This window comes from Crinia signifera, chromosome 12, assembly GCF_055691185.1.
Source record: "Crinia signifera chromosome 12, ASM5569118v1, whole genome shotgun sequence".
Classification (NCBI taxonomy): Eukaryota; Metazoa; Chordata; class Amphibia; order Anura; family Myobatrachidae; genus Crinia; species Crinia signifera.
The window spans coordinates 20492584-20509820 of NC_139228.1; the positions used below are offsets into that span (position 1 = coordinate 20492584).

The 17237-nt window shown below is 43.3% G+C and overlaps 1 protein-coding gene across 2 annotated transcripts; it reads right to left on the reverse strand.

The window, feature by feature from the left end:
* Nucleotides 1-414: 414 nt before the first annotated feature.
* DLGAP5 (DLG associated protein 5) lies at nucleotides 415-16736 on the reverse strand. Of its 2 annotated transcripts, none has more exons than XM_083166116.1 (19): nucleotides 16554-16736; nucleotides 14260-14506; nucleotides 13737-13945; nucleotides 12636-12711; nucleotides 12448-12531; nucleotides 11580-11747; nucleotides 10954-11021; nucleotides 10569-10798; nucleotides 10317-10447; nucleotides 10095-10236; nucleotides 7046-7131; nucleotides 6659-6819; nucleotides 6030-6122; nucleotides 4513-4738; nucleotides 3742-3910; nucleotides 2641-2701; nucleotides 2328-2553; nucleotides 1487-1542; nucleotides 415-853 (listed from the first exon to the last, which is right to left on the reverse strand). In XM_083166116.1, exons 2-19 carry the CDS (start codon nucleotides 14495-14497, stop codon nucleotides 776-778), a joined length of 2502 nt encoding a protein of 833 aa, XP_083022242.1. In that variant the 5' UTR covers nucleotides 14498-14506; nucleotides 16554-16736; the 3' UTR covers nucleotides 415-775. The 2 variants fall into 2 exon arrangements, with proteins under 2 accessions (XP_083022242.1, XP_083022241.1); XM_083166115.1 differs by having other exon boundaries at nucleotides 14260-14510.
* Nucleotides 16737-17237: the final 501 nt, after the last annotated feature.

A 17237-nucleotide genomic window follows, 5' to 3' on the forward strand; every position in this document is an offset into this window, starting at 1 on the left:
GATGTATACCCTCTCTTGTACTCTAGTCAGGTTCCCAGTATAAATTAGATCTCACCAAAACCTACCGTTCCATGCCAAATAATCAGACCCACCCCAAAAAACCTATACAAACCAGACCCTCTCATATTTTCATGAAATTTGGTAGGACGGTAATAGTGACTTCTACATTTCAAGGTCACATTTGACCGACAAGAAAGTGTACTTTCCTTTGTGTATACATCCGTTCATATACTGGGTCTTGCCAAAATCCAGATGATTGTGAAAAACTCACGGCAACATTTTTTTTTTTCTTAAAAATTGTACTTGAATTGGCACTTGGCGCTATCCAAGAAAACTGATGACAGAGCTCCCACATTAAGTTTGTTGCCGTGGATATATAAACCATGAGCACATTAGTCCACTGAAACGGTTAAGGCTGTTGCAAAAGGTTTATAGAATACAAAACTTGTGAGCTTATAAAATGAACAAGGCTTTAAAAATACTGAATACTAATAACAAAAGTAATATACTATAGCATGTGACAGATTCACAATTCTTACGTTTATATACAATGCATCCTTTTAACATTAAAAAGGAAACCGCTCCAGATCTTTATCTGCTAAATATACATACTAAAATAGAACAAACAAATGCAGTTCTGAAACAAACCTATCATGGAACTAATAAAATAAGATATAAAAAAATATCAATAAAATTAAAAAAATTGCTGTATGATTTCCAGTCTGTACAATTCTGATAACGTTGCCGCAGCATCATCTTAGGAACAGGCCCCGTATTACTTTTCCAGCGGTGAAAACACTATTAAATCAGAGGCTGCAGTGGTGGATTGTAGCCACAAGGGGGTGTGGTTTGCCTGCAAAGAGACACGGTCGTTAGGAAGCAAAATGTTTGTCTTTAAAAGTTAAATAACCACTATAAATCTTTTGTGGTGCTATCTCTATAGGTCTGGAAATGGGTTTTAAGACTACATAAACGTCACATACATTAAAGAGCTTTATGCACAAAATGTCAGTTATAGAATTTATTACAGAAGAGTCTGCCACCCAGCCTTGGATATTACTATTCATTTTATGAAGGAAATGGTTTGTATAAAAAAATACATTTGATTTTAAACCAATCTTTGTAACCTGGGTCTTTGTCACTCTATGCAGAGACTACATTCAGGACAGTCTTATCACTAAGATGTGAGATTTTGGCATGCTCACATTGGAAATCAGAGTGACAAATCAATGGAGGTTACACTACATAAATCATTTCTTCTATAGATCAGAGGGATGAAAAAAAACAAGCAAACACAATATTAATAGAAAATGTTTAATGCTTAAAAATAACCATTTTCAGTGGACTGACATCTGAATAGTAGACAGTACAGTAAATACAGAATACTTTTTGCGACAGACATCCATTCAGCATAGTGCGGGGATGTCGTGTCTCAATCCTCTTCTCAAGCAGACAGTTATTTTTAATTTAAAAATCATCTCTCTACCATAGTTGGTGTGCAGCTTCTGAGGAAATCTAGAGGATCGTTCATGGTTCCCACATCTATAAAGAAAAAACACAACATTAACAAGTACATTAGATACTGATGTAAATAACATTATGGAAATGTAGTAAGATCTTTAACATCGCCATGCGTTATTCTCCCACCACGCCCTAGTGGATGGTGAAGGGTTAAAATTAGGAATCCATGTAGCATATAAGAAATGGCACGTAGACTGTCTTTTCTATGGTTACGTTGCAAGGTCACACATTGTAAGCCTGAGCGTGCCTTATCTCTCGATACTGAGTTTCTACTCCCCCCTTGGTTTTGGTATGCAGTGTGCTCCTGCATAAACTCCCTTATAATGGAAACCCCCCCCCTTTTTACCCATTCTCTTGTGTATGATATTTTGTATGCCCCCCTGTTGAATCTGCCCAGCAACTATTAACAAACCAATAAGAATGTAACATATACTTGTATACTCCCATGTATTCTGCTTCTTAACTAGCTGTTTTTGTAATAATAAACAGAGTAATTCTTGGCAAGCTGTGTGTTTGGTTCAAGCATTGTTAAGAGTTTCTCTCCCGGTACCGAGACAGGCCATCACGTCGAGGGGGACATAGAGATATTTCCTTACAGATGGTAGGGTACGTAATACCGCCTGTCGGCACAGGTCTGTTCCAAAAGGAAAAAATATGCAAAAACACGTCATGTCGACCCAATGCTCGTAGACCTAGTTACCGTATCCCATTACACCTTGGTTGTGCTTCATGGAGAATGGATTTATCATGGGTTGACCGGTTTACTTGGAAATGGAATTAGAAGACTGATGCGTTTACGTACACACCTTTATCTGGCTCAGGTTTAGGGCTGCCTACTAGGGCATGCTCGCTGCTCATACTGTCTGCAGCCTTCTCTGGGCTGGACATGAAAACATCGTCCGCTAATGGGCTTGTAACAGTATAGTCTTCCTGCAGGCAGCAATCCTGTGATGCTAAACTGAATGCCTCAGTTCCCACGTGAATGATTTCACCCGGAACCAAATACTTGGTCATATCAACTGCTTGCGGCACCTATAGAAGAGAACAAAGGGCATAATTACACCTATTGTCACACAACCACAGTCACAGCGCTGAGAGCGTGACTAAAGGGTTACTCACGGTGTCAGACTCTGTAATGTGAGACGGAACCATCATGGTGTTTGTTTCCTGGTTCTGCAAACTAAGGAATGAAAAACAAAACCAAAACCATGAACTACGGAATGAGGGCCGAGAGCAGGAAGATTAACCTTTGCCACGGACTGGTTGGAAAACATGGATTTAGGGTAAACAGGGAGAGAACACATCTGACACTGTCATGGTCTACATGACTTCAGTGTGCACGTTTTACTTCACCCAAAGTACAGTAAACTTAAATCAACCCGTGCCTTAATATTTTAGAAGGAGTCCGACACTGAATGTTAATGCTTGATTTTTAAAAAGGCAATTCTTATACTAGTAAGACCTAGCTAATAAAACACATTTCCCTTTAACAAAATCAGGTATCACCAGGGCTATTTTTCAGCAGGCTCCAGCAGGAACTGAGGCCCTTATTCTAGTTCACTCTGACAAAATATTTCCTAGATTGACAAAACCATGTGCACTGCAGGTGAGGCAGGTGTAAAATCCCACCCAAATCTAATTATCTCTGCACAAGTAACTCCTGCCTCACCTGCAGTGCACATGGTTTTGTCCATCTAAGAAATATTTTGTCAGAAAGAGTGAACTAGGATAAGGGCCTCAGGGGTGAATTTATGAAGCTTGGAGAAGTGTTATCTATCCCCATAAAGAACGTTATGAGCAAGGTGATAATGGTTCAGCCAATCAGCTCTTACCTGTCAATTTACATATTGTAGCCGATTGGCTGAACCATTATCACCTTGCTCATAACGTTCTTTATGGGGATAGATAACACTTCTCCAAGCTTCATAAATTCACCCCTCAGTTCCTGCTGGAGCCTACTGAAAAATAGCCCTGGGTATCACCATGCTTAGAAGTGCCCTGGTTTACATCCCGACTTCTTGTAAATAAACACTAGTGTGTATCAAAACACCTTGTGAAACCACTGTGTTGTTAAAGTCGGACTAACTCAATTCAGTACAAGCTGAGAGTTCTGAAGTCAGTGATCTAAAATGCAATACTCTATATTATCGCATATGCTTTCCCGAAATGTGATAAAGGAACATGGAACTTGTTAAAGCACAAGCAACAAACAGGCGTTACCTTGCATCTGCACAAAACAGTGCTTTCCTTAGGGGAGACGTTTGATGGCTCGGGGACTTCTGGACATCTTCCTCATTAATTACTGGATTCCCGGAGATCTGCTGAACCTTTTTGGCTGACTTGGTAGGACTGGATGTCTGGGAAGAACACCGCTCTATTTTCTTGTGACCTACAGGGAAAGGTCACTGCATAAGAAAGGCTACCCCAAAACACATTCATATTGGTCTAGACCAGTGATGGCTAACCTTGACACTCCAGCTGTTGTGTAACTACACATCCCAGCATACCTTGCTACAGGTTTACTATTTGGCCATGCTAAAACAGATGCAGGGCATGCTGGGATGTGTAGTTACACAACAGCTGGAGTGTCAAAGTTAGCCATCACTGGTCTAGCCATAGCTCCACATTCAAAATTCTAAAATTAAAGCACTGTACCTGTCAGTAACCACATAGTCACACTGCATAATGGTCATAAAGTTTCTAATTAAAAGCGCACAACCACCAACTGAAATTCTTAATCGTTTTTGTAAAAAGTAGGGATGAGTGTGTTGTGTATCGCCAAGATATCGCAACTTACGATGTTTCTGATTGGCTATCGGTTGTCATGTGTTTTGGACAGCTAATAAGATCCCGCTTTGAGATCCGAGTAAAACCGAATCTGGAAGCCAATAGTCCCTACACCCCACATACGTACAAACCCCAATACACAGCCAGTACTAGAGTTCTCCTGTGACAAAGCCTGCGGCTGTTCTAGAGCACTCAGTAACTTACTACTAGGAACTTTAGCAGGGCTCTCGATCCGGAAGAAGCCGGCATCAAATACAATCGGGTCCACTTGCATGGGCAATTCTGGGCCTGAAGGGTCCGAGACCAGCTCGTCCGTTTTGCTTTTATTTTTGAGTGCAGCTTTAATGGCGGCCAGGCGATTCCTTGCTGCTGCTCTGCCGTTGTCTCCTTGGCTTTGTGGTTTGACTGTTACAGCCGGTGCTATTTTTTTCTGTAGGTAGGGGAGAGAAAGCACATACCCTAAATTACTGGTCAGTTATTTTATTTAGGTCCTCAGGATCCCACGCAGTTCAGGTTTTCCAGGTCACCGGTGGATTATTTAAAATGTGACAGTTGGTGATAAACAGCGCACCTGGCAGGTGACCTGGAAAACATGGCCTGCGTGGGGGTCCTGAGGACAGAGTTTAAGAACAACAGCAATAGAGTTTATTAGGTTCACCTAGTACTGGGTAAACCATCCTCCATTGCTCTCGGAATAGCCTGAATTGGTCAGGCCATGTACGTAGAAGGATGTTTGGAACATTCCTAATACATGGTGCACGTTATCACTGCATATATAGCAGCTGCACATTAATGCTCCTGTTCTAACACATCTATACACTGCTCTATAAGAGGGAGAGGGCTGGTGACTGAAAGCTACTGGAGTAGACGGAACGGGTTTGTGGACCCAGCTTGTGTGCCATGAGGACTGATAAAGAGGTGCATGCAATGTCGAAAGCAGTGAAGAAATTGATTTCACTATTGTGTTAATGGTTTGCACTTGCAGATGCATAAGGGATTTGTGCACAGTGACAGTCAGATTTTGGGTGGGTGGTAACAGGGGGTTGGGAGCTAGAATGTTGCAGATGTGTTATGACCATTATCTGGGCGTTTGCTAGCCATCCGCCTCAATATCAGTCACAGATGGAGGAGTGCCTTGCTCTCAGTCTGAGACCGCATCCCAGACTGCATGGAATAAAATCCTCCCACCAGCATCTCTAACAGGCTAATTGTTCTGCAGTGTAACAGGCACTGTCGTGTGAATGCTACAGATACAATAGAATAGTTATTTTCCATACCGAAAGTTCCAGATTTCTCCCACCTTGAGAAAGATTTCAGAAGCATTTGTGGGTGTCTGCTAAGAGTGGTGATCTGCAGACTGGGAGGGGAGTGTGGGGTTCCCCTTATATAAAAGTAAGCTGTATGACATATGTATATCATACTAGGTAACGCAATTAGCTGTGGTGTATAGCTCCAGGTGTTACGCCAAAAGCTGCCTATTCCCGGCTTGGTAAATCCTGTGCTAACTAATGACTCCAGGGAAATTGCAGAATGTATGGGTTACCTCGTGTGTTAAACCGGGAGGTTACATGTGATCACAGATTTGAGGAATAGTGGCTTAATGACTAGGAATATACACCTTAACTGAATCGGCATGGTAATTCGCTGTGGAGTAATCCCAGAGGCCAATTGGATTCTCCCCTATTGCTCAGCTACTAACAAGAGGACACCGAATTACTTACTTTTACAACCTTTTTAGGCTGGACTGCATTCAGTTGCCATGAGCTCTCTTCCAGTTTTCCAAGGTTGAGAAACTTTCTGGCCACATCCTCAATCTATTAGAAAAGATGCATAGACCTCATTAGTGACAGACACCATGTGGGAGACATTTGTCAGAAACACATTAAAGTGTGCAAACCTGGCATTTCAATAGAAGCCTGCAACTGAAGACTCTACTGAAATGTCTGTCTCAGGTTTAAAACATACTTATTTATGCAAAGTGGTCACATCCAATGAGTATTCCATGACCTTAAACCAGGGGTAGCCAACTCCAGTCCTCGAGAGCTACCAACAGTTCACCTCGCATGTGCACAGGTGCACTCATTCACTGACACATTTTAAAAGAGCCACAGGTGGAGCTAATTATTTCACTTGTGATTCTGTTCGGAGACCTGGAAAACGTTAACGGTTGGTAGCTCTCGAGGACTGGAGTTGCCTTAAACCACACACATAGCTGTGATCACTTTAGTGTAAAACATTTCCTCCCATTACTATGACCATGAACGTACATAGTGTCCACCCACTCCACTGTACGCAGCTCCAGTGAATGGCCGCCACCCTGTAAGTTATTTGTGGAAGAGAAGGAACCTACCTGGAAATAGATCATATCCCAAAACCCTTCCAGATCTGTGCATGTGGTTTCCTTTTCGCCGGTCTTAAATTCACAGTGGTCAACCAGGCCTTCAAACTGCTTGAACCGCTCACTTATTAGCAGCCTTGTTTGTCCAATGGTGGTTCGGATCAGGTCTTTAGCTTAAGGAGCATTACAAAATAAAAAAAAGTCACATTCCAGACATTAATGATTTATTACACTTATGCAGTCCAATAGGGAACCAAAAACGGCTTTCATACACTTTGCAGCACATGCTGGTAAGGGAATGGGGGAGTGTTGCAATGACAGGACAGTCTATACCACTCATCTATCAGAGGGAAGAGAAGCAGGAGATCTAGCTGCTTTATCACAATCCCAATCCCTTACCATCTTCCGGAATGTCCATGTCGAGTCTTTTATCCCAGTCGCTGCTCAGCAATTTCAGCCTCTGAGTCTCAGACTTCAGAACATCCCTGTAATGATCATCTTGATTATACGCAAGACATAAAATAGTTTCTAGATCAGAAATTGATGATCGCCTCTTGCACACCACACAAATATATTACACCAGAGATTCCTAAATGTGGTATTGGGCATCCCAACGGTTCACTTATGGATAGACATAAAACATGGACCTTTGGGGTTCCCCGAGGACCAAATTTGTAAATCTCTAAAGTTTACAATAAATAGTCACTTCATGCCCTCTGAATGTTTAATAATAATATACCCAAGATAGTAACTAAGGCGAAAAAAACAAACAAAAAAAAAACAACGTTAGTCCATCCAGTTCAACCTATCTAACTTGTAACTACTGACTTAAGTCATATCTATATTATTCACATCAAGTTTTGATTTAAATTCATTAACAGTAGTTGCTGTAATCACCCCCACCGGCAATGAGTTCCAGAATGTTACTGCTCTAATTGTGAAGAATACTCTTCTTAATTCAGTACGGAATTACTTTTCCTCGAGCCTCAGTACATGCCCATGTGTCCTAAGTATAGGCCTGTTAGTGACCAATCATCTCCCAGTTCCATATGATTCCCAATCCTGTATATGAACCATACTAATGATATCACCTCTCAACCTCTGTTTCTTCAGAGAAAACATTCAGCCTGGTTAACCTACCTTTGTATTCTAGTGATTCAAGACCTTTTACTAGCTTAGTCGCCCTTCTCTGTACCTGTTCCAATTCATTTATGTCCCTTTTAAGGTGCGGTGCCCAGAACCGAACACAATATTCCAAGTGTGGTCTCACCAATGCCTTGTAAAGAGGCACTATCACATTGGCATCCCTTGAATCCATACCCCTTTTAATGCATGCCAGTGCCAGTTTGCTTTTGCACTTGAGCAATGTGCACTATTACCCAGTTTTTCATCTAGGATGACCCCAAGTCCTTCTCTACAGCAGAATTTCCTATAACTCCATTTAGCCTATAAGTAGATTGTTCATTTTTGTTCCCATAATGATTTACGGTACTTATATGTTAGTTGGGCGCCTGAATTACTTTACATTTCAATGTTACACTGCATTTTCCACCTTTCCAGTTTATTTAAATCACTTTGTAGTGTTTCCACATCCTCTCCTGAGTTATTTTCCTTACTCAATTTCTTGTAGTCTGCAAATATTACAATTTTACTAACTATGTCATTTCCAATATCAATAATGAATATATTAAACAAGGTGGGTCCCAATATTGAGCCTTGCGGGACTCCACTTTGGACCCTAACCCAGCTGGAATGTATGCCCTTTACCACCACTCTGTGCCCGACCAGTTTTTAATCCGGTACTTGTTTCCTAGCACGGCGCCCAGATTTTCTACGTACGGCACAGTAGGGAAATCGAATCGCATCGGCCATTATAGCAGCATGTGACGCCATTTTTCATTTTACACCACAATATCGCGTTGAATCGCATGTCCCACAAAATCGCATGTGATTTTATAGGGTGTGCGATGCCATGACATTAGGTATACAATGATATGATTGTATGTCCCAAAAAATAGATTTAACACCCCCCCCCCCCCACCGTGGCGAGCGCAGTGAGCCCGGTGGTGGGGGGGTTGCGTTAAACCTATTTTTTGGGACATGCAATCATAGAATTGTATACCTAATGTCATGGCATCACATACCCTATAAAATCACATGCGCTTTTGCGACAAATGCGATGGCCCGGTGCTGAGAGTAGTGAAAAAATTACATAGGAATAAAGCATTGCATATCGCATGACCCAATACGATGTGATTTCACTACGCAAAATAGCCCACTAAGCAAATTGCTTAGTGGGCGCCGTGCTAGGAAACAAGTACCTTTAATCCAATTACAAATTTGATCTCCGATCCCTATATGACCTAGTTTCATTAATAACCTTTTATGAGGCAGAGTCAAAAGCAGTATTACATCAACAGATTTCCCAAAGTCCAGCCCCCTACTGACTTCCTCATAGAAGCTAATTAAATTAGTCTGACATGATCGATTTTTGACGAACCCATGCTGAGCCTTATCACTTTCTCCTGTTCTAAGAAATTTTGGATATTAGCTCTTAATATTCCTTCTAATATTTTCCCCACAATGGATGAAAGACTGAACCAGTCTATAATTTTCAGGGTTAGCTCTGCTACCTTTCTTCTATATTGGTATCATCCCCGAGTTGATCAATTCCTCGACTATCAGATATAAGGGCAGTGCTATGACAGAACTCAATTATTTTAGTATCCTAGGGTGTATTTCATCCGGGCCAGGAGATTTGTTACTATTTAGGTTCTGTAATCTATTTTTGACTATTTCCTCATTCAAACATACAGTTTGAGAGCAATCAAAAGCCGAGCATTAATCTGTGGGAGATCTTCTGAAGATTCTTCCCTTGTAAAGACCGAAGCAAAAAAATTAATTGAATAATTCCGCTTTCTCTTTTCCTTCTATTACCAGGGTGCCCTGCTTATTTTTTAGTGGGCCAATATTTTCCTTCCTTAACCGTTTATATAACTGTAGAATTTTTTGGGATTAGATTTGCTATCTGTCACCATCTGCCTTGGGCCCTTCCTCTCTGAATTACCCTCCCTGCCAGAGGGGGTATTCCTCTGTTTGCTAGAGGAACCCTTCACTGGCAGCTCCCCCAGCTCCTCACTCTCAGCCATAGTTTCTGCGTCCTCTTGGGTGTATCTAATAGGGTTTGGTAGTTCAGAGCTTACCTGTCGCTTCCTCCGTCTTCTATTCCTCCTAGACGCCCTGTTACCCAGCTACCAATCCTCTCTTCCTCGCTTGACTCAACAGTTGACCCCCCCTGTTCCTCCAGTGCAGCGAAGGTAAACTACAAACTGATGTTATATTCTGTATCTCTGGTCTCAGCACCACTTTGGAAGCGACCAACTTCCGCAGGGGGAACCCCTACATTAGTCCTGTGTGGTGCAGATTTATTTTAAAACATGGTAATGACCTGAAGTAAGGAACGTCATGCTGCGGCTCCTCTGGTTGTATAGACTGGTCATCCATGTCCGTAAGATGAGAGGTGGGATCACAAGGGGGAGAGGTCACTGGTGCACCAGCCGATACAGTTGAACTTCCGTCATCTGTGCATTCTTTAAATAGACAGCACGATTAGAGAAATACAATGACAGGATGAGATCTTGATACTACAGCGCCAGCATACAGAACGTACCTTTTACAGGAGGGGAAGAAATGTCAATGTCTTCTTCCATCACATCTGTAGCCTTAAGCGATAGCTCAGGAGGAGACACTTGGGCAGCACTCTGCTCGTCAGTGAGGTGCCCACGTGTAAACACAAACTGGCTAAAACGAAAGCGGATGTACATGATATATTCTGCAGAGAACCCTTCACGCAAATAAACGTACAATTTACTATAGGTAATTTTAGCAGAAAGTCTATTCTAAGTGGAAGAAATCAGCCTACCTTTTACTCGCCTTTGGGCTCCAAGTACAAGAAGGTGTGAGAAACGCTTTGGCCTGGTTAGGGGTCATGGGTGGAAATTTGAGGAGTGACAGCCCATGCATTGGCTGGAAAACAAAATTGTCCGGAGCAAAAGATGGCTTCCTTTCACGTACCAAGGACGAGGTTTCTGCCACACTTTCCGATTTAGTGTCTTCCAGTATTTGGTTATTCAATTGAACAACCACAGGATGCTTTATAATAGAACCGAAAGGGATATGGGGGAAGCAAACAATATCCTTCATTAGCAAGAACACTATATAGGTTATCGGTATGTGATCAAATATACCAGGATGTATGGTTATGCATAATGTCAGTCTAACACTATAACCCTCTGCGAGATCCTTACCTCTGGTTCATCTGTGACAACTTCCTCTTCCATCTTTGTGGTAGTCTTCTTTTGAGATTTAGCAGCAGCTGCAATAGAGAAGTTAAACACTAGGCGGTGAAGTGTACACGTAGGTCAAATCCTACATAGTAGTTACTTAGCAGCCTCCATTAATACACCTGCGTGCAGACAGGGGGCAACAGACACCCAGTTTTGTAAATTGCTCCCCGTCACTGCCCTCTCCCACGTGGCTGCAGACTACCACTTACTATGTCAGACCATGTGGAACCTGATCTGCACATCATACATGTGTAACTCAACAACGGACATGTACTTCAACCATTAGAATTGCGCATAGATTAGGCATTAAGTGTGCCATCTGTTATCTTACTGTTCCACAAGAGACGGTTAAACATGAACCACCACTTATCCAATTTACACCCAGCATTGCGTCCTGATGCTAGTGTAATGGATGGGGTGATCATAGAGAACATGCCATTTCTTATTACCAAACCAATCAAATTAGCGGTTTATGCCATTGATTTTACCACCCCCTAATCTGTAATCCTGCACTAAGATTTTGATCAATATATTTATTCTAGCCATACAATTGAAAAAGCCTTTTCCTTCTAAATGATCTGGAATACCTGCAGTGTTCTTCAGCGGTGCTTTTGCAGTGGTGGGTGGAGGATTAGCGGCAGTCGCTTTTGCATTGGCAGTGGATAATTTTGCTGCATTCACAGCAGTTGACCTTGTATTTATGGAGTGCTTGGACGGAGCAGCAAACCTAGAAGCTGCAGGTGGAATACCAGAGACTACAGGAAAAAGAAAAATGTAAAGTTAAAGATCCTTGTGAAAGTGTATAATACGCAAAACAAAAAATGTCAGAGAGCTGCATGGCTTCAGAGGAAAGTACCAGACACAGACAATACACAGTTATTGTGAAAGCCTGTATTTAGAAGAATGCTGTCTATCAATACACAAGGATCACTGACACCCCCTTTCAGAATGCAGATGCTCATTCCCAGGTCGGTGATGGCACATGTGGGCGGGGCTCAGCAGCAGCACACCATCGTGGGAGGAGGCAAGGTGCTGCCTCCTCCATACTGTGAACATGACCCGTGTCCCAACCCAGGTTACCTGTTCACACTGCATCTTGACCCAGGTCAGACCCATGTCCAACCCTGGTTGTGACCTGGGTTGCTCGACCCGGGGTGTCCCTTTCACCCCACACCTCGATCCAGGTTGGTGATGTAACAGCCCAGCAATAACCAGGGTTGAGAGTGCGGTGTGAATGGTGTATGAGTCATACAGCAAGACAGGGGAAGGTCAATATTTCTTAGCACTGTAATCTAAACACAGATGATCTTTTTAAAGAACAAAGAAAATGCAAAGTATTGGAATTTTAGTGTTAACATTAGCTGAACCACAACAAGGACTCAACATCTCTAACACCATTACAAATATGTAAGCCGACCTGAAAAAGGGGATGAGCTGCCTAGAAGAGGTCATTACCTTTGTTTTCTTTTTCATTCCTCTTAATATTGGCGTTCTGTCCACGGCCTCTTGTGGTACGATCAGCTGGAGCTTTATGTGCGGCTACCTAGAATAATAAATCAGTCTGTAGGTGTTGCTTCAAACTCCACATAACATAGGGCAACATGGCAGGAGGAGACAAAATCGTCACACACAAGCCAACACACCTACCGAGACTGGCTGAGATTGTTTGTCTGCCTTGGATGTGGCCCTTGTAACTCGCGTCACAGAAGGAGCAGCGACCTGGGGAGGAGAAATAAATAAAATAGTTACAGTCCATCAACATTCATCTTAACAAGCCATTTAAAGCATTGCACAGAGCGGGTTTGCACGGCGACTAGATGATTACAGGGCTCGGCTATATCACCCAGCATTGATCAGGTCTGAATCAGGACTTAAGTACATAGTCTTGCACAATATACATTAAGACCTGGGGCACCCTGGATCGGTGGTTCAGGAACAATATGGCCAATGAAAATCAGACAAAATCAGTGCTGGTGGTTTCTAATCCTAAAACAAGCAAACAAAAGAAAGATCCTGTCCCTCACCACATAAAACATGACAATGTTCTTTATTTAATTTTTTTCTCAATAAAGAAGCTTCTGGCCTCGGAGTGCGGTGGAGGAAGAAAAAAAAAAAAAAAAAAAAAATTTATATATATATATATATATATATATATAACGTTTTAAAACCACTGCACTAGACATACACGATGGGACGGGCTGGGAAGATTTTCTCCTTGTATCAGAATTTTTTAGTATTTACAATTTAGAAACCTGGGTCATGATTCTCAATGTCTGCCCAACTATGTTCCTCGATACCTAGGTCTAAATGGGAGCCGGATAGCTGACAGATAGTCAGGATCCCGACGGCCACCCGCTATTCTCCCTCGTGGGAGTCCACGACCCCCATAGAGGGAGAATAGAATAGGTGGCGTGCGTAGAGTGGCACTGTGCCCGCAAGGGGCTTCGTTGCACTCCCCCGCTGTCTGAGTCCAGGCAGTCGGGATCCCAACATCGGGTTAATGACTGTCAGGATCCCAACTTTTGGGGTCATATACCACACCCGTCCAAATCAACATGCCTCAATGCTTTTTAACCATAGAAAAGGGATTTCAATAGCCCCATCTAGTGGTTGACTGTGGTACAATTCACCCTACGTATCATCTTATGTCTACAAATTGCAGAAACCAATCCATTGCTTTTGTTTGGTAATAAAATTACAAATCTTTTCAGACGCATACTAAACGTGCAGTAAAACCCACATACCTTCTCCTTTTGCTTTCCGGGAAAAATGTTGTGAGAGGGGATGACTGGAATAAAGAGGTTTTCTGCCTTGTAGATACCACACTTAAAGACTCCCTTTTTGGCTTTTTCCTGCTGTTCCTTTAACTTCCGCTGCTGCTTTTCTTCTTTAAACCGCTTCAGCATCGCAAGTCGCTCATTTGTTACCAAATCTTTAGCTTTAATGGGATTTGCTGAAAGGAAGACAATTAATTTATGATGACCACTATGTATATTGCCCAATGGAACCAAAATCAATATACTGCATCGGATGGACAGGTCAGATGATCCAGTCTGATATTTTCAGAATGGTTGTGCATACACTGTACAATTATCTGGGCAATCCTCTGATACTGGACAGACCAGCTAGATAATTGTATAATGCCCTGCATAAGGTATACAGCTGGGCTATATGAAAATACCTTTAATTTAAAGGTTTACTTTGAGCAGCAGGAGCTGGGAAGACGGAGGAAATATTCTAGTCAAACGCAAACAAAACAGCACATACCTGGCTTAGATTCTGTCTTTCCATGACACGATTCATTTGCCTCGTCTAATGTGGTCAGGTCTTGCTCTTTTACTGGGGAGATATTGACATCGGCAAAAGACAACCCGCGGCTCTTCCTGAACTCTCGGTGTCTGTTCTCCTTCTGCGTTATAGATTTACGTCTGGCATTTTTCGCTCTTATGTTGTCTATGCTGGAGTTCTTCTTATATAGGCCAGCATACTGCGATTGGACGTCCATGTTTCTGTTCTATCTAGGGGCAAAAAGGAGCAATAAGCTGTGTGCACACGGGGGAGACATATTGCTCAGCCATATATTGCTGAGCAATATATTGCTCAGTTACTCCTTTACATCAGCGACCAGAGATGGTCGCTGATGAAAAAGAAACTGCCGGGGGGAGCCCGGCAGTGGAAATCAGCTGGTCGCAGGAGCATGTTCCTGCGACCAGCGATCACCACAGGGGCGCGCACCCGGCGATATATCGCCGGTGCACTCCCCCATTGCGGGCAATATGGTCGCTCAGCGACCATATTTCCCGCGATTTTGCACTAAATCGCCCCCGTGTGTACGCACCTTTAGTCTAGCATAGAAAATATATATACACACACATATATAGTAAGTCCAGCACTCGCCAAATATATCACCATTTACCCTGTTGCCTACATATAGTGCACCTAAATGAGTGCTCCCGCGAACACAAAATACACCAGCAAAGAGTCACTTATGGATAAAGAAATGACTGCAGAGAGACTCCGTGGTCAAAGTTTACACATTTTCATTAAGACAAAGGGGAAAAAAAAAAAAGTTGCGGCAGGGAAGGAGACCCATCATACTGCATGGGAGGAAGGGGGGTCCTCATCATATCTTACTGCATTGGAAGGGGGTTCTCATCATTACTTATGGGGCCTACACAAATAGCAATTTTTAGACATTTTCTAAGTGCTCTGACTAGATTGCTTAGAAAATGACCCTACTTCACTGCGTGTAAAGGCCAGCGATAGCGGTGCACGGCCTGTGCAGCACTACCAATGGTAGACTAAAGGGTATTTGGGTATTATCTGGGCGGCCGATGTTTTCATCGGGTCGGAAAAATTGCGTCAATCGCATTGCATGCAACCAAATCGCATGCGATTTTTCCATAGGAATCAATGTTAAATGGTCCCTGAGACCATTAGGGTCAATGTGAAATGCCCCCCAGGCCCCCCCCCCCCCATTGTTTGTATGCCCCCTCATTGTTAATGCCACCCCACCATCAATGCCACCCCGAAGCGTGGCGAGCGCAGGCAGTACGCGTCCTCTGAACTTTTCATACCCCCACCATCCAAGTCAGCATGGAGTTGTTTTTATATAGTGTGGCGAGCCACCGAGCCCGAAGCGTGGCGAGCCTCGCGAGGGGACGCGCATTACTTCACAGTTATTACGCGTCCGCTCGCCACGCTTCGGGCTCGGTGGCTCGCCACACTATATAAAAACGCTGACGTGGATAGTGGGGGTATGAAAAGGTCTGAGGACGCATACCGCTGCGCTCGCCATGCTTCGGGTTGGCGTTAACAATGGGGGGGGGGGGGGGGGGGGGGCATTTCACATTGACCCTAATGGTCTCAGGAGTATTTAAGATTGATTCCTATGGAAAATCGCGTCCATCGCATGCGATGGACACGATTTTATCTCGGAAAATTTGAACGCATCGCATGCCTTAAGTTAAGGCATGCAATTAACAATATCGGGCTCCCAGATAACACAAGTACTGACTAAAGAATGAGCAGGGACCATAAATATCATCACCAGCGTTCTCTCACTGGCAAACACTGGTACCGACAGCTCACTCAGCACTATGCAATGCATTGTGTGAGTGCTGAGCAATATAGGATCACTCAGATCACCCAGCACACTTGCTATGCATGTAGCCCCATTATTGAATTGGAGGGGAAGGATGTCTTCACAACTAAATACACAGGGAGGAGTCCTCATCATAACTTGAACTGGGGGGGGGTCCTAATCTTAACTGAATGCATTAGGGGGAGGCTCCACATCATAACAAGTGAGTGTGGTGCTTGGCCCGGGACGCTCTCTCTCAGCAACCACCCTGCATGTCCTCCCATGCCCCATCCAATAAACACGTTCTCCTAACGAGCACTAATGACAGCACAACATACGCAATGCGTGGGCATGACTGTATGCACACAGTACTAGTACATACAGTACCTTCCGCACACCTACATAGCGGCTGCTATCGCTAGCTACACGTAACTGACAATGCCAGCTGGAGGAAGATGTGCAGGGACAGACAGCATACCTCTATCTATACACCCGAGGACCAAAGCCGTCGCCGGAAACGCAGTCAGTCGCAGCGACAGCGGACTCCCGACCTGACGCTCCCGCACTCTATCAAATTCAAACCAGCGGAAACGGCGACTCTCCAGTTCTCTGATTTGCTCAGTCGACTCCACCAATCGCCGGCTGACGAGCCGCAGAGCGTCGTGACGTCTGTGGGGCAGCGGAGTGACGCTACTAATTACTGCGCATGCGCTTAGCTGTATTATTCAATTTTAATAGTACTGTAGTACTAGTGCCAGTAAGTAACTGCCAGTGAGTGTGCGCGCTGTGCAGGGTGTTACCTCCTGCTGTTTTGCAGCAGCCAGCATCTTGTTATGTGTATGCCCTCCTGGTCCTCCATTACTGCATGCCATGTGCTTGCTTCTCTTTACTCAAGTGCTTCTTTTAAAGCAAAGTTTGTGAGACAGAATAACAATGGTGTACAACTTTGTAGCTTTTATAGCTATATAAAAAAATGTATACTATTGACCACTAAATAATTGTCTGTTAAAACCAATTATTAAAATACATTTGTGCAATTAAGAGCAGAGCAATCATGAGAACAGCGAAAACCAGCGGTGCAGAACCCCGAAAAGTTCAGATTTTCATTGTTAGGCACATAGGCATCTATATATAGTACAGTATATCACCTCAGTATATAGTG